The 23,560-nt window shown below is 40.0% G+C and overlaps 2 protein-coding genes across 2 annotated transcripts in view; both read right to left on the bottom strand.

The window, feature by feature from the left end:
* The window catches only part of PTH2R (parathyroid hormone 2 receptor), a 128,028-nt gene extending 110,995 nt beyond the window's left edge, over positions 1–17,033 (bottom strand). Inside the window, exon 1 of the mRNA XM_025404918.1 lies at positions 16,534–17,033. The gene's annotated coding sequence lies outside the window, so the exon portion shown is untranslated. The remainder of the gene's footprint in view (positions 1–16,533) is intronic.
* Positions 17,034–17,926: 893 nt separating this feature from the next.
* The window catches only part of PIKFYVE (phosphoinositide kinase, FYVE-type zinc finger containing), a 93,077-nt gene continuing 87,443 nt past the window's right edge, over positions 17,927–23,560 (bottom strand). The window contains exons 40-42 of the mRNA XM_025404915.1: positions 22,521–22,782; positions 22,036–22,110; positions 17,927–21,493 (exon numbers count right to left, since the gene is read on the bottom strand). Coding sequence (XP_025260700.1) covers positions 21,378–21,493; positions 22,036–22,110; positions 22,521–22,782 — 453 coding nt within the window. The 3' untranslated portion in view covers positions 17,927–21,377. The remainder of the gene's footprint in view (positions 21,494–22,035; positions 22,111–22,520; positions 22,783–23,560) is intronic.

Here is a 23,560-nt window from a genome sequence, read left to right as displayed (position 1 = left end):
TCACTTTAGAGATGAAGAGACTGGGGCTCTGAAGGGCTGAAAAGCTTTCCTAAAATCACAGAGCCAGTAAGTGGTGGCCCCCAAAATAAAAGTTTTAAACTATATAACATATGTGAAAATGAGACAAACAGATTGTGTGATATATCTCAAGAGTGCAGGACTCTATGTCTAAAGATTTGGGTATACTAAGACAACTTGCATTAGGTCCTTAACTTTTTGACCTTCATTCTCTTGGGGTTCAAGAGGAATTGGAGCATATGTTTTCTCAACAATATGCAGAACTAATGAAGATATATACACAATGATGTAGCAGATGGAGGTCAGCATGTCACCTTCCTTACTGACAAAGTCAGTACTGGAGAGAGTGGCTTAGGTCTACCAGACAATAGTACCTACCCGATGAGTGCAGGCCTTGAGACAATCCACACAGGGGAAAGCCAGTGCTCTAGGACAGACCACTCCACAACACCTGGGTGAAGAGAGCAGAAAGAGACCTATATTTGTGGACTTTTATTCGGTGAGTTCCATCCACTAGAGAAATGTGGTCAATGGCTGCACCTACCAAGCAGGCAACTCACTCCATTACCAAGGAGAATAGTATGGATCAGGGCAAGAGGCCAGGGGTACTTAGAGAAAGTCTTTGTTTAAATAGGAAGGGGGGTGATAATTTAACTAGGCAAGACATTGTATGATATACAGAGAATCTACTGATCTTATTTCCAACAAAATTTGGAGTATTTTTCTCTCAATTATGAGGATAAAGTTCCTGACATACATGACTCACAGGGTTTTTTATAAAGCCAAAGACAAGGGAAGAAGAAGGTATTACTAAACTGTAAATATCACTGTTAATTCAGATACCATCATAATTCGCATACAAGTATCTTGTGAATTTGAAGTTTATGTCCTGTCACTTGGGGCTGCTTCCTCTGCTATATAGCTTGCTTGCCTTAGCAATTTCCTATTCAATATGACAAATTATATAAACTCTCATTGAATGGAAACTCGCTAAGAATAATTGACATGTTAAATGGGAAATAGCTAAGGAAAATAACATTTACTGGGAAGCTCCTCTGTGCCAGGGAAACCTGACACATGTTATTCATTGACCTCATGGCTGTCCTTAGGCATTAGAGAATTCCTTGGCTCCTGGGGTCATACCCACGTTCATACAGCTAGTGAGAATGAAATCAGAAAATGCAGATGCCACTGGATAATTGGTTTGGGATGATTCTGAGCCTTTGAATTTTTCTGACCCTGGAGATTAAGAATCAGGAATGCTCTGTGTAACACATCCTTACAAAGGGTCTCTCTCTCTTTTTTTTTTTTTTTTTTTTTTTTGAGACAGAGTCTCTCTGTGTCACCCAGGCTGCAGTGCAGGGGTGCAGTCTTGGCTCACTGCAACCTCCACTTCCCAGGTTCAAGTGATTCTTGTGCCTCAGCCTCCCAGGTAGCTGGGATTACAGGCGCACACCATCACGCCCAGCTAATTTTTGTATTTTTAGTAGAGATGGGGTTTCACCATGTTAGCCAGGTTGATCTCAAACTCCCAACCTCAAGTGATCTGCCCGCCTGGGCCTCCAAAAGTGCTAGGATTACAAGAATGAGCCAAAGTGCCAGGACCCAAGCGTCTCTTTAAGATCGATTTTTAATTATTAAAACCCAAATATGTTAAGCTTCATTGCTTTGCCTTTTTGATGACTTTGAATGTAGCAAATATCTTTCCAATGAGTAAAAGGCAGTTCCATTTTTATTTTTTTATCACTGCAGTTGATTACTTGCAGAAACACAGGCTGAATTAATTACTAAGTATTTCACTTACTCCAGGAACAATCTCTTTGTAAATCATTAGAGAAGTAACTATGACACTCTGATGCTCACTTGTGTAAAGGTACATTTACCCTGATTCTTTTGTGTCCCATAATATCCAACATTTCAACAAAGAGCATTATCTACTTACTTTATTAATATACATTTTCTTCCCATGAACACTTCCAGAAACCAGCTGCTGCCCAAATAAAATTATTAAGTCCCAGCCTGGTGTCAAGTATGATTATTTGTTACAGACTAAGTGATAATGGTGGTATGAACTGCAGAGTCACACTTTGAAAACTGCCCAAGAAACTGTGTGATGTGCAGAGAACATGTGTTTCACTAGCTATCTTTAGTTTTCAACTGTATCTTCAGTTAACACCATGTACTGATGTACCACACGCTGTGCTGGTCGGAGTATATGCACTTTCTCTAATCTTCACAACCACCCTGCAGTGTAGCTATCATTATCCCATATCTAACACGAGTAAACCAAGGCTTCATGACGGTAAATGGCTTGCCCAATGTATAACTCAGGTGCACTGTCCTCCTCTTGCCTACCGCCTGAGTCCATTCAGGCTGCTATAACAAAAATACCTTAGAGTGCGTGACTTAAAACAACAAATATTTATTTCCCACAGTTCAGGAGACTGGGAAGTCTGAGATCAAGTTGCTTGTAGATTTGGTGTGTGGTAAGGGCCTGCTTCCTGGTTCACAGACAGCTGTCTTCTTGCTGTGTCCTCATATGGTAGAAAAGGGTGAAAGAGCTCTCTGGGGTCTTGTTTATAAGGACATTAAATTTACTCAGGAGGGCTCCACCCTCCCGAACTAATTATCTCCCAAAGGCTCCATACTTCCTAATACTGTCACACTGAGGGCTAAGATTTCAACCTGTGAATTTTGGGGGGAACTACTGAAGGCAATCATCTATCAATCTTACCTTACATACTTGAAAGAGGCATTTGTAATTGAAGAGGGTAGGAGTAGGAGCACACAACAGGGGCAGATAGAAGAGGGAGTGATGTGCTGCAGAGAATAGAGCCCATATATAGGAATATGTCCAAGGCATGTACTCAACATTACAAGATCAAGAAATAAAATGATACGTCATTGGGTAGAAGCTGGGTTTTGAAAGATGATTTGGATGTGTGCTTTCTTTTTTCTTACTCTTATTACTTAATTGTGTGGGCTAGGAAGCAAGTCCAAAAATAATAGCTAAAACCTTGTGGGTGCTCTTAAAAATCAATTTACACAACGTAAATAAACTTCTGCTGACCAATTCATGTGGTAACACAAAATTTTAACTTTAAAACAGGACTAGTTTTACAAAAATATTTCACCTTCAATCAAATCTCTTTGATGAAAATCACACATTTGCCAACCCAGATGTTATTTATATATAAAAATACACATAAAAGTGCAACGGTAGGTATTTTAATTTAAATAGGAACTATTTTATAACCTCTAACAATATGGATAAGAAAGTTCCTTCTCAAGTTTTCCTGGTTCATTTCCTTTGTAATACTTTGTAAAGTGCTAGTTTACATTAAAAAAAAAGCCTAGGATTTCAACCAATACAGTTTAACACTATATGATCTTGGCAAAAATGCTTTCATTACTGACTGAAAAAACACAGAAATAACATGAGGCTAAATGTTAATGGTATGGTAAATTGGCATGCTGTTACACTGTGTGAAATGGCAGCAAAGAACTTATTCATTCCTTTTAGAATGGTTAGTGCTTAAATAAAAGGCCATGCCCAGGTTACCTGATGGGCATTTATTGTGTGTGGGCGGGGGAAGAAAAGAAAGTCTGAAACCTATTTGGGCTTTATGGAGAGCTAGAAAATTCTTCCCTATTCATGAGAGGATGGGAACTCAGAGTGCTAAAGAAGTGCTGGAGACATGGGCATTTTGTCTTCTCCTCTGGAGCCTGCTCTCTCTTACTCCCTACTCTGCTGAGCACCCCACTCTCATGATCCAGCTTCCCTGTCAGTTCCTCCCTCTAGTCTCTGGTTATACACACAGAACCTGCTTCTACTGCCTTCTCTGGAAATCAAAATGACCAAGAAAGAGAATGTGACTGAATTCATAGGCATCATCCAACATGGAGCCTTTCTGTTGAACAGAGTTTTCAAATCACATCACCTTACAGGCTGCTGGGCTCTGGTACATCTAGACTATGCAGAGTTGCTTTGGGGATAAGAAAGTGTTGGATCACACAGAAGAAACTGCTTCTGGCCACTTTATTCTAAAGGGAAAACAACCATGTCAAGTTCTTTGCCTTGCCTCTAGTTCAACTATATAAAGAAATGTTATCAAAAATGAGTAAAGATAGGTCGCTGCCTTCACAGAGAAGACAGTTTCAAATTATTAATAATGGGCTTTGAGTGGAATGACATTTAGGTGTCTTCACAGGAGTTTTACATTGTCCTTCTACCTTAGCTAATAGAGTCTTCCTCCCTGAGCCATACAGCATGTTCCCTTCTCAGGGAACTTGAAATTAAGTGTTCAAGTTAAACTTTCTTCTTCTCCTTGAGGTTCACAGGGGGGGATGCATTATTTTACAAAGAGATTGCATCAAGTTTACATGTTAAAAAGAAAACATCTTGGTCTCAGATGGCTTATAAAATAGATACTAGAAACCAAAGATTTTTGCAACCAACATAACTCTCTGAAACTAAAAAAGTAAAAACAAATCTCATCTCTAAATTCACTTAAATATCCTTCAAACAAATCAACTAATTTTTGTCATGTTGCTAATTAAATATTCTCTGAGAATGTTTACCTCTGTCAACAAAATAGACCTCATCAGTCTTCACCTCACATCTTAACGATTATTTTACATCCAGTGCCACCACTAAACTGCAAGCTCCTTGAGGCTAGGAGTGGCATCTTTCATCTCTGCAGCACTGGTTCTAGCCAAGAATACATGTTCAATGCATGTTTTCTGATTGAATGAGTGAAGGTCTTTCCTGGATTTAGTTGCTTTTAAAAGTGAATGTCATTTGGGCCGGGCATGGTGGCTCACGCTTGTAATCCCAGCACTTTGTGGGGCTGAGGTGGGCAGATCACCCGAGGTCAGGAGTTCGAGACCACCCTGGCCAAGACGGCGAAACCCCATCTCTACTAAAAAATACAAAACTTAGCCAGGCGTGGTTGAGGGTGCCTGTAATCCCAGCTACTTGGGAGGCTGAGGCAAGAGAATTGCTTGAACCTGGGAGGTGGAGGTTGCAGTGAGCCCAGATCATGCCATTGTACTCCAGCTGGGCGACAAGAATGAAACTCCGTCTCACAATAAATAAATAAATGTCATTTGAATTCTAAACAGTAATCGACGTGCATTTAGGCTATTAGATTTCAAACAAGTGCTAAACCAAAGATGACCGTCACAGGAACAATCATTGAGGTGTAGAAGGCAGACTGCAAGGAGTAAGCAGAGTTAGTGTGAGGTAGCAGTGAGTGGTGTACAACTTCTCAAAGTTCTGTAATAGAGTAACTAAAACAGAAGTTAAAGGCATAGGAAAAATAAGGGGTACTTTTTGGAGAAAGAGTCAGCCAAAGACAAGAGAGTGATGGATCAAGAGTAAAAAAGAACCATCAGAAATGGCAGTATATTCTCTTTTCACTTGTCTGTCTTTTAAATTTAGAACAGTTGGTTCTTTGAATTGGAGAAATGTGAAAGCATTTTGATAGTCAAAAAAAAAAAAAAGGGACAAAAAAGACCCTCTCAATGTCATTAAAATCAAAGTCTTTAAGGTGGGGCTATTCCTATATGCAGTGTAATCACTTATTTTTACAAACAACCTTGAATCTACTATTTCGATGATATAGGGACAAAAATACATAAAGTATGTAAAGTGTAATTCCTTTCAAATAAAAAGCTTTTAGTGCTACTTTCATTTGGAAAAAAGCGAATTATATTCTGGAATATAATATATTAAACTATTTCTAACTTAAGCCTCCACCTCAAAACTACAAATTCTGAGATGCAACAAAGTATTGTCAAAGAGTAACATAGAAGACATTTAGGGTTCAGATAAAGATGTTCGTGGTTGAGCTCCGTTAGTCCCAGTGGTCCTTTCAGAGTTTCCTCTGCTCCAGATTATGTGGAAATTTTAGAGTTAAGTACTTCACAGCCCTCTAGTGGCCACTGCTCACCACTACAATTTAATTTTGATTCATCTTGACTCCAGCAATGTCCCGGCAAATACCCTCTTCCTCCAACCACATGAGCAGGGACAATTGTTACAGCACCTTGCTAAGTGCCATATAAGAGCAGACAATGTCCTAAAGGTGAGAATTCATCAAGTTAAAAATTTCCTCCACCCTGGCACACATATTTTGGTAAATCTGAAATTTTTTCAATGCAACAAGCAGCAAATAACAATCAGGGCGGGCCAAATTCAAGACAACTAACTCCAAGGATGTGCTAAGGGACATTACTACAGCAATATTATCTCTCCATAACTTTTATTTTTCAGTTTAACAAACCAAAAAAAAAAAAAAAACAAGATTTACAAAAAGAAAAAAATTCTTTCAATAGGTGAAAACATCAGAAACAATTCCTAGGCCAGCAGCTACTGATTTACTCATATATCTCACTTTATGGTTTTTCTCTTTCAAGACACTTCACTTGGCTCTCTACTTATTTTTCTTCTCTTTTGTTTTAGCCAAAGACATCAGAATACATGTTCTAGAACATAAGTATTTATGTATTCATGTATTTATTTATTTATTTATTTGAGACAGGGTCTCACTCTATCACCCATGCTGCAGTGCAGTGGTATGAGCTTGGCTCAGTGCAGCCTCCACATCCCGAGTTCAAGCGATCCTCCTACCTCAGCCTCCCGAGTAGCTGGACCTCCAGGCATGTGCCACCACGCCTGGCTAATTTTTTGTATTTTTGGTGGAGACGGGGTTTTGCCATGTTGCCCTGGCTGATTTCGAACTCCTGAGCTCAGGCGATCCACCTGCCTCAGCCTCCCAAAGTGCTGGGATTACAGGCATGAGCCACCACGCCCAGCCAGAACATGTTTTCTTTGGGGTATAAATTGGGGATGGGAACATTGTTCCTAATTTTATCATTAATGTAATTCTTTGTGTACTCTTTTCCTTTATGTACCTATAATAGACAAAAGTTGTAACTATTGCCTAGAGTAAACGTTTTCCCTGCATTTCAAATATCTTTTTTAGTTGACATGCCCTAGTTTATACATCCACTCCCTCTTGTATTAGGTATTTGTTTGTAGTGTTTTGCTATTACAAATAGTATATTACTTAACAATTCTAAAAATGTACCTACTTGTGAACATTTTAGTTAAGTGAATGCCAAAAAGCTAATCAAGCTTAGGGTATATTGGTACAGAGTATTCTGGACAAGAAAACTACTTCTATGTCCTAACACACACTTCCATGGCCCAGAATAGACTTAAATTGTAATACACTTGCCCAAAACCAAGGTCTCATCCAGCTCAGGATGATGAGGCTTGACCAAGCATCCTTACTGGAAAATATTCTTTAGTCTTTCAAATGACAATCTCTTAAATCAATCAAGTGATGTATTGCATGGGATAGTCTAACAGTGCTCATCACATATAAACACTTAATAAATGTCAACTACTCATGCCTGTAATCCCAGCACCTTATGGGGCCGACGCGGGTGAATCACAAGGTTAGGAGTTTGAGACTAGTCAGGCCAACATGGTGAAACCCTGTCTCTACTAAAAATACAAAAAATTAGCTGGGAGTAGTGGCGGGCACCTGTAATCCCAGCTACTCGGGAGGCTGAGGCAGGATAATCACTTGAACGCGGGAGGCAGAGACTGCAGTGAGCCAAGATCGCACCACTGCACTACAGGCCGGGTGACAGAGTGAGACTTGGTCTCAATCAATCAATCAATCAATGTCAACTATTGAGATTTTCCATCTTGCATTTCTTCAACATTAGTGGCGAACTAAAAAGGAAACAAGTAGGGAAAGTGTGGAAGCAAAACTGACATCTTGTCCTACCCCATTATGAGTATGTCATATCACAACACACAGTGAGTGGCAAAAAACTAACACTTTGCTACCTATGATGACTCAGAGTCATCTCATCCAGTGCAAGACCGCTAAATCAATTAAACTTTGAGCATTTCCTGAAAGTTACTGCAACCCTAACAGTGTTATGCCTGACTGCAATCTCTACAGATATACCATAAAAGCACTATAAGCTTGGTCATGTTGGGAGGAAAACATTTCATCTGTCAACTTAGATCTGAGCGGTCTAGGGCCTGTGAATTAGTGGAAAATACATGAACAGGAGAAAAGTTTATTCTCCATGCCTGAGGGAGCTCTATAAGGAGTCACTTCCCAAAGAGCCAGTGGTAAGGGTTTATATACCAGCTGAGGCTTCAGTGAAAAAGTATAAAAGGTTCTGATAAGACTCATTTACACAACTTTATTTTTTAAGGTCACATTTGCAAACATCTGTCACCTCACTGTCTGGAAACTCCCTCACAAGGAGTTTATGATAACAGAACTCTTGGACAGCTCTGCTTTCGGTCAGATAAGGCTTCTTTCCGCGATGGTTTGTCCAAATGTTTTCAGTTTAAAGGAATCTTGATGCCTTTCTGGTGGTGATATGGTTTGGATATTTGTCGCCTCCAAATCTCATGTTGAAATACGATCCCCAAGTCGGAAGTGGGGCCTAGGGGGAAGTGTTTGAGTGAAGGGGCAGATCCCTCGTGAATGGTTTGGTGCCATCCCCATGGTGATGAGTGAGTTCTGGCTCTGGTTACTTCACATGAGAGCTGGTTGTTTAAAGAGCCTGGCACCCCCCGACCCTCTCTCCTGCTCCCTCTCTCACCATGTAAGATGCGTGCTCCCCCTTCACCTTCAGCTATGATTGTAAGCTCCCTGAAGCCCTCACCAGAAGCTGAGCACATGCCGATGCCATGCCTATACACTCTGCAGAACTGTGAGACAATTAAGCCTCTTTTCGTTATAAATTTCCCAGCCTCCACGTATCTCTTCATAGCAATGCAAATGAGCTAACACAGGTGGGTATAAACTGGGGATGGGAGGTGGGTTGTTCGTTCCTTCATTTCCCCCATTTGAAACTTCACATGAAGTTTCACAAAGATTGGATCATTTCCTATGTAGAAAAGACTCATATTAGGAGTTGGGAGGTAACAGAAGGTAATGAAAGAAGAACATAGATTACAACAGAGAAAAATCTGAACACACTGGTCCATATTCTGTTGAACCAGTCTCCCAGTTGTGGGAATAGGTCGGTTCATCAGTTAATTGGACTATGCCTTATTTACCTAATGTAAATTTTTTTTTTTTTTTTTTTGAGACAGAGTCTCGCTCTGTCGCCCAGGCTGGAGTGCAATGGTGCAATCTCTGCTCACTGCAAGCTCCACCTCCCGGGTTCACGCCATTCTCCTGCCTCAGCCTCCCAAGTAGCTGGGACTACAGGCGCCCGCCACCACGCCTGGCTAATTTTTTTGTATTTTTAGAAGAGACAGGATTTCACCGTGTTAGCCAGAACGGTCTCAATCTCCTGACCTCGTGATCCGCCCACCTCGGCCTCCCAAAGTGCTATGATTGCAGACGTGAGCCACCATGCCCGGCCAACCTTTCTTTTTAAATGATATAGATTAGACACAATTTTTCCTTTCTAATTTATATAGAAGTCACATTGTTGCCAGTGATTGTACAAGCTCCCTTCTGGTGGGCAGTCAGCATATCTAGGACACAATTTTGGAGTACAACAGAGGCTACACTGCTAACTTGTAAATGGCATGCTTCCCAGTCTGTATAGTGGCACCAGATGCTTGTTCATTACTTTGGAAAGCTTAGGATTGTTCTTTCTACATCATACATTGCCAGGCTTTGGAAAAGCCGTTTCATTACTTAGAACTTAGAGTTGCAATACACAAGTGGGTTGTCTATGATGTTTCATCAGGTTTATCTACATGGCATTAATTTATATATAAAACAACCCCAGTTGTAATGTGGCTAGTATTCAAAGTGGGGTATCTGGTAAGGGAAGGCACCAGATATCCAAGTTCACATTTCTCTAACCACTTAGGTAGGAATCTTTTATATATCTTATTGCCACATAAAAATGAGACCAGGTCAGGCACAGTGGCTCACGCCTGTAATCCCAGCACTTTGGAAGGCCGAGGCTGGCGGATCACTTGAGGTCAAGAGTTTGAGACCAGCCTGGCCAACATGGGGAAATCCTGTCTCTACTAAAACTACAAAAATAAGCTGGGCATGGTGGTGGGTACCTGTACTCCCAACTACTTGGGAGGCTGAGGCAGGAGAATCGCTTGAACCCAGGAGGTGGAGGCTGCAGTGAGCCGAGAGTAACAGAGTGAGATTCCATCTCAAAAAAAAAAAAAAGAGACCAGTGTTGGTTTAGACAAGGTCATAGTGGAACCTGTGAACAACCAAATTGGAATTCTGTGTCTTTCACAACCCTTATCATCAATCATGTTGGCATCTGCACATCCTCAATTCCAGTGTGCTTCTGTTAGGCTATGAGGGTAAAACAGGTTGTGAAACACCTGACAGAGAAACCCTTTAATTTAGACTTGGTAACTATAGAAATGTATTTTATTTATTGACCAAGTTAAGGTCCATCCATCCAACTGTAGTCACGGGTGTTGGTCAAGCCAACTAGGGGAACACTTGAGCTATTCCATATCCCACTATTTTTTCCTACAAACCAGGAATATTATCCTGTAATCTGATATTCACTCACATTGAAATACTTAGTTATAATCCAAGTAACAATGACAGTGCAAGGTTGTTTAGTGCCATCTGTGAAGCCAAACCACAGAATTTGCTAGCAATACATTTTTGAAATGTTACCCAGAAAAGGTCCAGTACTCTATTTATTTTCAATGTAGAGAGATTTCCTTCCAATAGTCTTACTTGGGTAAGTAACAGACAAACAGAGAGCCAAATCATGAGTGAACCCCCATTCACAATTGCTTCAAAGAGAATAAAATACCTAGGAATGCAACTTACAAGGGATGTCAAGGACCTCTTCAAGGAGAACTACAAACCACTGCTCAGTGAAATAAAAGAGGACACAAACAATTGGAAGAATAGTCCATGCTCATGGATAGGAAGAAACAATATCGTGAAAATGGCCATACTGCCCAAGGTAATTTATAGATTCAATGCCATCCCCATCAAGCTACCAATGACTTTCTTCACAGAATTGGAAAAACTACTTTAAAGTTCATATGGAACCAAAAAAGAGCCCGCATTGCCAAGACAATCCTAAGCCAAAAGAACAAAGTTGGAGACATCACGCTACCTGACTTCAAACTATACTACAAGGCTACAGTAACCAAAACAGCATAGTATTGGTACCAAAACAGAGATATAGACCAATGGAATAGAACAGAGCCCTCAGAAATGATACCACACATCTACAGCCATCTGATCTTTGACAAACCTGACAAAAACAAGAAATGGGAAAAGGATTCCCTATTTAATAAATGGTGCTGGGAAAACTGGCTAGTCATATGTAGAAAGCTAAAACTGGATCCCTTCCTTACACCTTATAGAAAAATTAATTCAAGATGGATTAGAGACTTAAATGTTAGACCTAAAACCATAAAAACCCTAGAAGAAAACCTAGGCAATACCATTCAGGACATAGGCATGGGCAAGGACTTCATGTCTAAAACACCAAAAACAATGGCAACAAAAGCCAAAATTGACAAATGGGATCTAATTAAACTAATGAACTTCTGCTCAGTAAAAGAAACTATCATCAGAGTGAACAGACAACCTACAGAATGGGAGAAAATTTTTGCAATCTACCCATCTGACAAAAGGCTAATATCCAGAATCTACAAAGAACTCAAACAAATTTACAAGAAAAAAACAAACAACCCCATCAAAAAGTGGGCAAAAGATATGAACAGACACTTCTCAGAAGAAGACATTTATGCAGCCAACAGACACATGAAAAATTGCTCATCATCACTGGTCATCAGAGAAATGCAAATCAAAACCACAATGAGATACCATCTCACACCAGTTAGAATAGCAATCATTTAAAAGTCAGGAAACAACAGGTGCTGGAGAGGATGTGGAGAAATAGGAGTCCTTTTACACTGTTGGTGGGACTGTAAACTAGTTCAACCATTGTGGAAGACAGTGTGGCGATTCCTCAAGGATCTAGAACTAGAAATACCATTTGACCCTGTGATCCCATTACTGGGTATATACCCAAAGGATTATAAATCATGCCGCTATAAAGACACAAGCACACATATGTTTATTGTGGCACTGTTCCCAATAGCAAAGACTTGGAACCAACCCAAATGTCCATCAGTGACAGACTGGATTAAGAAAATGTGGCACATATACACCATGGAATACTATGCAGCCATAAAAAGGATGGGTTCATGTCCTTTGTAGGGACATGGATGCAGCTGGAAACCATCATTCTCAGCAAACTATCGCAAGAACAGAAAACCAAATACCGCATGCTCTCACTCATAGGTGGGAATTGAACAATGAGATCACAGGAAGGGGAACATCACATACCAGGGCCTGTCATGGGGTAGGGGGGCCGGGGGAGAGACAGCATTAGGAGATATACCTAATGTAAATGATAAGTTAATGGGTACAGCACACCAACATGGCACATGTATACATATGTAACAAACCTGCTGTTGTGCACATGTACCCTAGAACTTAAAGTATAACAGAAAATTTTAAAAAAAAAAGCTTTTGTTCATCAAAGGACACAACAGTGAAAAGGCAACCTACAGAATAAGGGAAAATATTTGTAAATCATATATCTGATAAGACGATAGCATGCATAATATATAAAGAACTCCTACAATGCAACAATAAAACAATCAAATTACTCTATTTTTAAAAATGGACAAAGCAACAAAAACAAAAATTGACAAGTAGTACCTAACTAAACTAAAGAGCTTCTGCACAGCAAAAGAAACTATCAACAGAGTAAACAACCTATGGAATGGGAGAAAATATTCACAAACTATGCATCTGACAAAGGTCTAATATCCAGAATCTACATGAAACTTAACAAGCAAAAAACAAAGAAGCCCATTAAAAAGTGGGCAAATGATATGAGCAGACACTTCTCAAAAGAAGACACATGCAGCCAACAAGCATTTGAAAAAATGCTCTACATCACTAATCATCAGAGAAATGCAAGTCAAAACCACAGAGAGATACCATCTCACATGAGTCAAAATGGCTATCATTAAAAAGTCAAAAAATAACAGATGTTAGTGAGGTTGTGGAGAAAATGGAACACTTAGACATTGCTGATGGGAATGTAAGTTAGTTCAGCCACTGGGGAAAGAGGTTTAGAATTTCTTAAAGAACTTAAAAGTGAATTATCATTCGACCCAGCAACTCCATTACTGGGTATATACCCAAAGAAATGTAAATTGTTCTGCCACAAAGACACATGCACACATATGTTCATCATAGCACTATTCACAATATCAAAGACATGGAATCAACCTAGATGCCCATCAGCAGTGGACTGGATAAAGAAAATGTGGTGCATATACACCACAGAATACTATGCAGCCATAAAGAAGAACAAAATCATGTCCTTTGCAGCAACATAGATGCGGCTGGAGGCCATCATTCTAAGCAAGTTAATGCAAGAACAGGAAACCAAATACCACATTTTCTCACTTATAAGTGGGAGCTAAACATTGAGTATACACGGACACTAAGAAGGGAATAATAAACACTGGGGCCTACTTCAGGGTGGAGGGTGGAAGAAGGGGGAAGGTCAAAAAACTATCTATCAGGTACTATGCTCATTTACCTAGGCGACCAAATAATCTGTACAACAAACCCTCATGACACACAATTTATCCATGTAACAAACCTGCACATGTACCCCCAAACCTAAAATAAAAGTTGGAAGGAAAAACAATAGGCAAAAGACTTGAATAGACATTTTTTCCAAAGATGATATATAAATGACCAACAAGCATATGGAAGGATGCTCAACACCACCAATCATCAGAGATGTACAAATCAGAACCGCAGTGAAATGTCACCTCACACCCATTAGGACATCCACTAAACACACACACACACACACACACACAAACAAGTGTTGGTAAGGATGTAGAGAAATTGAAACCCTGTGCACTCTTGGTGAGATTATAAAATGGTGCAACCACTATGGACAACAATATGGAATTTCCTCAAAATATTAAAATTAGAACTACCAAATCATCCAGCAATCCACTTCTCGGTATTTACCCAAAATAACTTCAAGCAGAGTCTCAAAGAAGTATTTGCATACCCATGGTTACAGCAGCATTACTCATGACAGCCAAAAGGTGGAAGCAACCTGTATCAGTCAGAATTCTCCAAAGAAACAGACATATATATGATACCTATGCATCTTTGATATAGATATATCTATATAGATATGAGACATCTATATATAGATGACTAGATATATAGAGATGAAGTAGATACACAGATACCATATGTGAGACATCTATATAGAGAGACATTGATATACATATGAGACATCTATTTATCTATGGGATTGATATATAGATATCATATCTATATGAAATAGATACATAGAGGAAATTTATTATGGGGATTAGCTCACATGATTATGGAGGTCAAGAAGTCCCACAATATGCCGTATGGAAGCTGGAGAACTAGGAAAGTTCATGCTGTAATTCAGTTCAAGTCCAAAGGCCTGAGAATCAGGGAAACATACAGTGAAACCGCAGTCTGAGTCCAAAAGCCTAAGAACCAGGGAAACCACTGGTATAACTTCTGGGGTCTGAAGGCCTGAGAACCAGAAGTTCTGATGTCTGATGGCAGAAGATGGATGTCCCAGCTCAAGGGCACGGGGGTGGTGGGGAGAGAATTGGCCCTTTCTCCACCTTTTTGTTTTGTTCTGGCCCATCCACATTGATGAGGGCAGATCTTCTTTATTCAGCCTGCCAATTCAAATGCTAGTCTCTTCTGGAAATAATGTTTTACCAGCTATCTGGGCAACCCTTTGCCCAGTCAAGCTGACACATAATTAAACATCACACAACCCAAACATTTGAAGAAAAATGAATGGATAAACAAAATGTGGTATATACATACAAAGGAATAGTCTTCATCCTTTTTTTAAAAAAAAAAAAAAAGAAAGAAAGAAAGAAATCCTGACGCGCTACAACTTGAATGAACCTTAAGAAATTATGCTAAGTGATGTAACCGGGCAAGAAAAAACAAATACTTATGGACGCATTTATATGAGGTAATGTAAGTAGTCAAATTCATAGAAACAGAAACAGTAATTACCTGGAGCTTGGGAGTAGGGGGAAAGAGGAGTTACTTAGTTTTGCAAGATGAAAAAGTTGTGGAGATCTGTTTCACAACAACACAGTTACACTTAACACTACCAGATTTTACAATTAAATAATGGCTAAGATGGTAAAATTGCATTATGCATTTTTTACTTCAAAAAACCAGAGCACTGGTTGTGTGCGTCCTGCCCAGAGTCTGCAGCTGGAGTACTCTGAAAAGGAGAGCAACTACAACCTCCCACAGCTGACTGCAGGAACCCATCGCTGCCAAGCCTGGAGCAAGGGCCGCACCCAGATGGCCACCATCTGCCTCAACAATCACAAAGTGCACAGCTGTAAGAGTGGGGCCAAGTGGGCCAAGGTGCCTGAGCTCAAGGAGCACAACGGGCAGGTAACAGGCATCAATTGGGCCTCCAAGAGTAACCTCATCATGACCTGTGGCACAGGCCACAAGGCCTCTGTGTGGACGCTGATGGACTGGGCGGGTAAGCCCACACCCACTGCCTGCTGTGTGTGCTGGGCCCACAGGACAAGTTTGCTGTGGGTGGCAGCTGTGTGTTATCGCCATCTGTTATTTCCAGTGGGAGAATAACTGGTGGGTGTGCAAGTACATCAAGAAGCCCATTGGCTCCACCGTCCTCAGCCTAGACTGGCATCCCAGCAACGTGCTCCTGGCTGATGCCTCCTGTGATGTCAAGCACAGGATCCTCGATATACATCAAGTGCATGGAGGAGCGGCCGGCACCTCCACCATGGGACTCCAACATACCCTTTGGGGTGCTGATGTCCGAGACCAGCGGTAGGTGCGGCGGGGTACTCAGGTTGGTTTCTCAGTCAACGGGTGCCATACGGCCTGGGTCAGCCAAGACAGCACTGCGTGCCTGGCTGATGCCAACAAGAGGAGGGCCTTGCAACCCTGGTCCCCAGCTTCATCACAGAAGGCACCTGGTGGCAGCAGGCCACGACTGCTTCCAGGTGCTGTTTTACCCTGGCGCTTGGTGGGTGGCTGGATGGACGAGGCCAGGTAGAGCTCCTAGGGTGGCTTGCCACCCGCCAGACTCCAGAGCCTCAAGCGAGCGGGAGGGCGGCAGGGCCCTGGGAGCGGCCTCCACTCGCTGCACAAACACGGTCTCAGCCAGGTCTGGCCCAGAACCACGGTTCTGCACCCCAGGCATGCTCAGCGCCTGAGCAAGGACCTCAGGACCAAGTGACCTGCGAGGAGCACTCTGACCTCATCCCAGCTAGGGAAGGGACCCTGAGGGGCTCGGGAAGGCCACGGCTCCGGGTGTGACACAAAAGTTCCTAGGGACCAGTAGGAGACCCCGTGGGGGCTGCTTCCGCGGAAGGCGGAAGGACAAGTGGGGAGCTCTTCTTACCTGTTCAAGGAACCTGTGCCTTCTTCTTGAAGAAATGCTTTCGTTTACCGTAGAAAAAGATGAGAAAAGAAAAAGCACTATGCTGGTGACAAACTGCTTCGAAGCATAAAAAGGTCATTTTCAAGGGAAAAATCATTTTTAAAAACTCTCCATTTTTTAAGATATTAACCCAGGAATTTTATCAGATAATTTCTCTCCAAGAAACCTGTGGGTGGATGGGGACTGGAGAGCGGGCTGCCTCCCGAGCCACATCCGCTCCTCCCGCCCAGCACGAGAACATGGAGGCAGCGACTGGGCGCCCCGCAGATCTGCCACCTCCCAGTCTCCCTGCACAGCTGGCCACCAGCCCAGCCACCTCTCAGGGGACGCTCTACCCAGTGACCCTCGCCTTCCCTTGCATGAACCCAGGCAGGGGATGGGTCTCCCAGCTTCGTGCCCACAGGTGTGAGTTCCTGTGGGACGGAAGCCTCCCTTTGCGTAGGGGAACCTTTGGTCCCCTGGAGCACGGAGGCACTGGCAGAGGAGAGCCCTGCCCACCCACAAGCTCAGCCAATCGCAAATGGAAGAGGGCGGGACTTCTTCCTTTAGTGCCCTATCAGAAGAAGAAGGGCAATGCTGCTTGCCCATTATTGGCTGAAATGAACTGTGGGTTTACCTAAGTTACGGATTCTCCAGTGGTTAACCAGGAAGAGAACAGAAGAACAGAAAGCGACACTGCCAGGCCAGATGAAGCAGAATAGTCTGGAGGCAGGGAACCTAAGGCCGATTCAGAGTGACTCCCTTTGCAAGCACCCTCCTCCCTTTTCTGCAGGGCAGACGGAAAATTTAAAGCATCTCTGATTGGCTGCTTTCTGCAAGCAGACATTGGCATAGGAGTGTAACTTTGTAGCTTCACTTCAGCCTCTGATTGGTTGCTTTCCACAACCAATCAGATGCTTGCATAGGCTGTACCCTTTGTAACTTGAGCTTCTGATTGGTTGTTTTCCACAACCAGACGCTTGCATAGGGTTTAACCTTTGTAACTTCACTTCAACCTGATGGGTTGCTTTCTGCAACACATCAGACTGACTGCAGGCCACTAATTCATTTACACAGGGTGTACACCAAGTAACCAATGGGAAATCCCTAGAGGGTATTTAAACCCCAGAAAGTTCTGTAACGGGAGCTTTTGTGCCCCAGTGCTCCAACCCTGTGGAATGAACGTACTTTCGTTTTCAATAAATCTCTGCTTTTGTTGCTTCATTCTTTCCTTGCTTTGTGTGTTTTGTCCAATTCTTTGTTCAAAACGCCAAGAACCTGGACACCCTCCATCAGTAACACAGAGACTAGGCTTGCAGGACAAACTCCATTTCCTTTTGTTGTCAATTTCTTCAAGCAGATTCAAAACTAAGTTGAGTAAGTAGATTCTCAGTTTGTTAAGATTTCTTTATTTACATTACAAGTCTCCAAAAGTTCAAGGCAGTTATCTTTTAAATAACATATCAATCATATAAAATAGCTAGAACCAAAGTAGAGAAATATATACAATATAATACATTAAGTACTTTCAATATAGTGGCATTTTTCATATTAAATTAAAAGAGACTACTATGATTTACAATGTCATTTCTCTAGTTTAAAATTCAACATGTCAAAAGACAATGTACATTTTTTACAAAACTGACACAGCAGTATTAAAACTGCTAATGATTGTAGTTTTTATTTTTTCTATAATACACTGCACCTGTGTTACAAAAACAAACAAAAAAAACCAAAAAGGGATTGCACTAGATGGTTTAAATACTGCATAAGTCAGTATATTAATACTTGAGGAATAATGAATGGCTTGATCCGTTTTATGATCAGGCTCATTCACAACACTTCACTCTTCAAGCTCAGCAAACTCCTACAGATAATTACTTCCCTTGGCAGTTTTACACAGGGTCACTGCAAATGGGTAAAATGTCATGAAGCTGATGACCACAAAGCCATCACAAAAGCTGATGTCAATATAACCCTAGTATTTACAGTATCTAATAAGAGCCAAAGCTAGAAAACCACTCACTGCTAAATCATGGAAAAAATTATAGTTTGTAAGAAATTTTGAATATAAAGTATTCAATAAACTACAAAAGAGCTTGCAACAGTTTATTCCCATTATTTTTCTTATGTCAGAATTAGAAAAAAGTAAATCCTTCCTATTTTTAGTTTTGATGGCATCAAAAAGCTTCACATTTATAAATAAGGTTTTTGTACAAAGCAACATGTTACTGACATAGTTTTCTCTTGCTACTATCAATTATTCTTGGGACTCATATTGTATGTTAAGGAAGGAAGTATTAAGATTTCTTCCTCATTCCTAAATTTTCAGAATTAATATACTCTAGGCCTTGAAGGAGAGGAAAACAGCCATTCAATACTTAACACTGAGTAGTACAGTATTTGAAATATCTCATATCTATGATAGTGGCCTAAACAAGAGCAGCAAGGGACCAGACATACAGTTCTACCACTCAACAGAAATAGTTAAATTTTACATTTCCCCTTCATTAATATTGTCCAATTTTAAAAGGAGAGATTACCTTTGCAAGGCAGCAACTACTGTTTCAGAATGTATTATATTGAAAATTTTTGCCACAAAGTTACCTACTAGACAAAAGTACTTTAAAACAGTTGTTCAAGCCATGGGCAAGGAAAAGAAAATCAACAGGACACATTATTGTCAGAAGCCATTCCTATTGAGCATTCCTGCTATGCACATAGAATTGAAACTAAAAGAAACAACCTGATTGCACCTAGTAGGAGACACCTTATACTTCAAGTGTTCATGACTAGGGGAGTACAGGAAATGGACAGGATAAATAACACTAAGTATCCTCACAGAAAAAATGAACAGAGACAAGACACTGTTGGCATTTTAAATCAGATACAAAATCCACTGTTCCTGGGCACAAAATAAGCGAATAATGTTCCGCATTTATTTTTTTACTTCTGTACAGCTCCTTTACTAGTCTTTGATTTCAAAACTAAAATCCTCAGTGTTTTGTGTATCTTTAAAAGGCACATACACATTTTTAAAAGGGGCCAAGCAGAACTTAGCATCACATTAGTCATAAGTCCTTGGTCAACTTGCTTCCAGTTCAAAACAAACCACATTTTTAATAAGCACCAAATACCAACCTACTGCCTTCATTCTCTAAAGCAAATTTTCTATAATGTTCCTACTCAAGTATTCATCATACTGTGTAACTGAACTTGTCCAGATTTCTTATTATGTGAAGGCTAATGTGCTATTATAGGCAGTCCAAAAACAGTGAAATCCTTACAACTTTATAAATCCCTAAATTATCCTTGTTACAAAAAGAAGTCAAGAGGAAATATTCTGGGGTTACAGTATTTCCTCAAAGATAGTTTACTACTTCTGATCACTTTTTAAACAAAAATGCTATTAAACAAGAAGTTCCTTACTAAGAACAACTTTCTTTTTTTGTTTGTTTGTTTCATTTTGTTTTTTTGAGACAGAGTCTTGCTCTGTTGCCCAGGCTAGAATGCAATGGTATAATCCCAGCTCACCACAGCCTCCGCCTCCCAGGTTCAAACAATTCTCCTGCCTCAGCCACCCAAGTAGTTGGGGTTACAAGTATATGCCACCACGACTGGCTAATTTTTTGTCTTTTTAGTAGAGACAGGGTTTCGTCATGTTGGCCAGGCTGGTCTTGAACTCCTGACCTCGGGTGATCTGCCCGCCTCGGCCTCCCAAAGTGCTAGGATTATAGGCATGAGCCATCGCACCCAGCCTATTTCTTAACATTTTTTAGCAGTCAGAACTAGCCATTATGTAGAAAGTTGGAAAGGGGATGTCCAAGTGGAAATTTTTTTATTTTATAGATGTCACTAATAAATTGCTGGTTATACTGAAAAGACACTTTGCCTCTGTGAAAAAAACAAGTGTTTCCCTCTCACTCAATTTCTTGGATTGGGCCTAATTTATTTTATATTTTAAAAATCCTTTATTAATAATTATTTCATTAGGGTTTAGTAACTACAGACTCATTTACTAATGATTTACTATGATACCCTGAAAATAGAGAAAAAAACCCTAGAATATGAGCATACGCAAGTAAATGCAGTTTAATATATCAATTGCACAAAAGTTTTAAACAAGTTTTAAAAATATCGCAAAAAGAAGGCTTAAAGTTAATGGCTGTAGCCTCCTGTCATCTACAGAGAAAACAAAATTTTAAAAACATCAAACATACTAAAAAACAGGCAAGCTGGAAAGATAAAGAACATGACAGGATTCTCAGTTTAAGTCAAATTCCTCAATAAAACAATAAATGCCCATGTGTTTAACTGGCCATTAATGGAATAAATCAGAATTTTTGTAAAGGTTTCAGAAATTCTAATAAGTAACATTAAATTATTACAGAAAAACACAAAACAAATTCAGCAGCTCTACAAATGCTTTCTAAGTAGAGAATGTGTTAAATGTGATGCCAGGATAGTCAATTTATGAGACATTGTTTTCTTCTTAAAACAATTAAGCTAGCAAATGTAACCCATTTTTTACCCTATCTACTCATCTCCAACTTCAGCCCTTTGAAACATCTCTGTATTTTAGCTTAAGAAAATTTTCACGCCACTTCCCAACCTATAGACAGCTAATCCACAGGTATCAAAAACCAAAGTGCAAATTCATGGGAGTTTTTACCATTCCATTACGGACAGTCTAAAGAGCCACAGAACTGAAAAGCCTTTGTATACAGTGGTGAACACGATGAACAAATAAAACATGTAGCTTATTTTTGGTCCTTTGTTCCTGTCCCCTTTTCCTTCACAGTCCATTTCAAAATATGTGCTTGATTTCAGCAATTCAGACCCAAGCCTGTCCAGTGGTCTGGTACCATTAGGAAATACTTGTCCATTGCCTCACAAAACCTAGTCCTGTATAACTCCGGAGACACCACTGTTGGCATTTTACCTAAGATTATGAAAGAGAAAAGGGGGGGAAAGCTGTTAAATGATTGGACAACTGAAGTCAACTGACCATGTTCTTTCATATAAACTGCCATAAAGATACACATGCAGAAGCAGTCTAAGTGAGCAGCAAAGGTTATCTGCTATGCCACATGTCATGGGACAAGGTCCTACCTGGTAGAGTTTCTGTTTAAAAAAACTAGCTCCTGCCTAGAGATGAGAGATGTCTAAAAGCACAAATGAAGCTAACAGTGCTTAGAGAACTTGGAAGTCTCAAGTGTTAATTAAAGACAATCTCTTATTCAGAACATCTGGCTTTTTAAGAAATCTTTTTGAGAACCTCTGACATTTTAACTCAAATGTACACCCAGTATTTCCCCACCTATACAATTCTCATTATTGTTTGGTCACTTTAGAAATGACAATGAAATCAATGATAATCACTTATTTTTTACAACTAAAAAAAAGAATCAGTATCCACTTTTAAAATTTTAACTGATAAGAAATATATGTGAACAATTTAAACAAAACAAAAATTCTGCTCACCTTGTCCGCCTAAAATTCCTGTTGATTTCACAACCATCTCAAGCTTTTTGTCCCATGTAAATGTTCGAATATAATCTGGGGGTAGAAGGAGTGAAATTAGCAATAAAACTATGTTAATAAATATAATCAAATGACAATAGCAATGACTATTACTACTACTTCTATGACAGTTAACTTTTACTGAGTGCTAACAATGTGCCAAGTGCTGTGCTCAGGGTTTTCTCCACACTAACTTGTTTAATCCTCACAACAATCACAAAGGGCCTCATTTATAAGTGACTTTTTGAATTCACATATTTTTGGTAAAGATAATGAAAATGAGGAAACTGAGTAGAAGAGACTAGAATAAAAAACTGTTATTTGTGAAATGTCAAATGAAAGTTTGTAAAAATATTCAATAAGCTATTAGACCAAGTTCAACAGAATCTTTAAAATTTGACTCTGACTTCAATCATGAAATATAAGTAGGATACTCATTGACTTACCTATAATTCCAACTACTAGCTCATTGCTAGTATCATCTCGCCCAACCAGCAAAGAATAATCTATAATGAGGTGGCTAGAAAGGAAATGGGAGTCACTATGGATCGAGGTTCTCAGCACAGCTTTGGAATGAGAACGAATGTATAAAGGGTTGTCTCGAACCATCTTTAGGAGATTTTCATCTAGCAGGACCACATCACAACTCTCTTTTCCAGTGTCAGTTTTTACATTCCGATTCCTAAGAGAGCCCTTCAAATCAAAAACCTAGGAGAAAGAAAATGCTTTGTCACTTATGTATGGGTTGCCACAAATTAGTTAATGTAAGTAAATCAAAAAGGCAGAAAGACTCCTTATAGTCAGTACCATTACATACACTCCAAAGTTTAACTGAAAATTGAATCATAAGTTTTTAAATGCATGTTGATATCATTGTATAGTACATAAAATACACAGTAATATAATTCTATCATTTAAAATTAACACCTAGGTACTCAATTACTGAAACATTTCCGAAATACACTGGCCAATTTAATCAACTTTAAGATACATTAACAAGTAACTCCAGAAATATATCATTGGATCACAAAACAGTGTTTAAAAGAAAGAGAGACAGAGAGAGATGCAAATAGTCTTAAGAAACAAAGTTTTGATACCAAACTCTGGACACTTACTTACAGCAATGTAGAAAAGCATAACGTAGGAATATTTGGGTGGTAGGAAAAGCAATGCACCCAAAGGACAGGGGACTTGAGTACCAGGACCAGTACAATCTGTAGTATATTCTACAGACCAATGCTGGTCAGTTGCTCCTGGCTCACTACGACATTAGGGAACTAGTGCCAGAATATAAATCAATTACATTAGTAAGTATATTATTTAGTTCAGCTGACATTTTTCTCATAGAAGGTGTTCTCAATGAAGAAAGCAGTGCACTGAATTACATTCTAGCACACACGTTCCTTATCACAGACTACAAACAGTTCAAGGACTAGCTCTTTGAAGAGTACTGTTTTAGAATCTAGACTAACCTGAGTCTAGGAAT

The sequence above is a fragment of the Theropithecus gelada genome, chromosome 12, assembly GCF_003255815.1.
Source record: "Theropithecus gelada isolate Dixy chromosome 12, Tgel_1.0, whole genome shotgun sequence".
Taxonomy (NCBI): Eukaryota; Metazoa; Chordata; class Mammalia; order Primates; family Cercopithecidae; genus Theropithecus; species Theropithecus gelada.
Note: the sequence above shows the minus strand (reverse complement) of the source record. Positions and strands in the feature narration are given on the sequence as shown.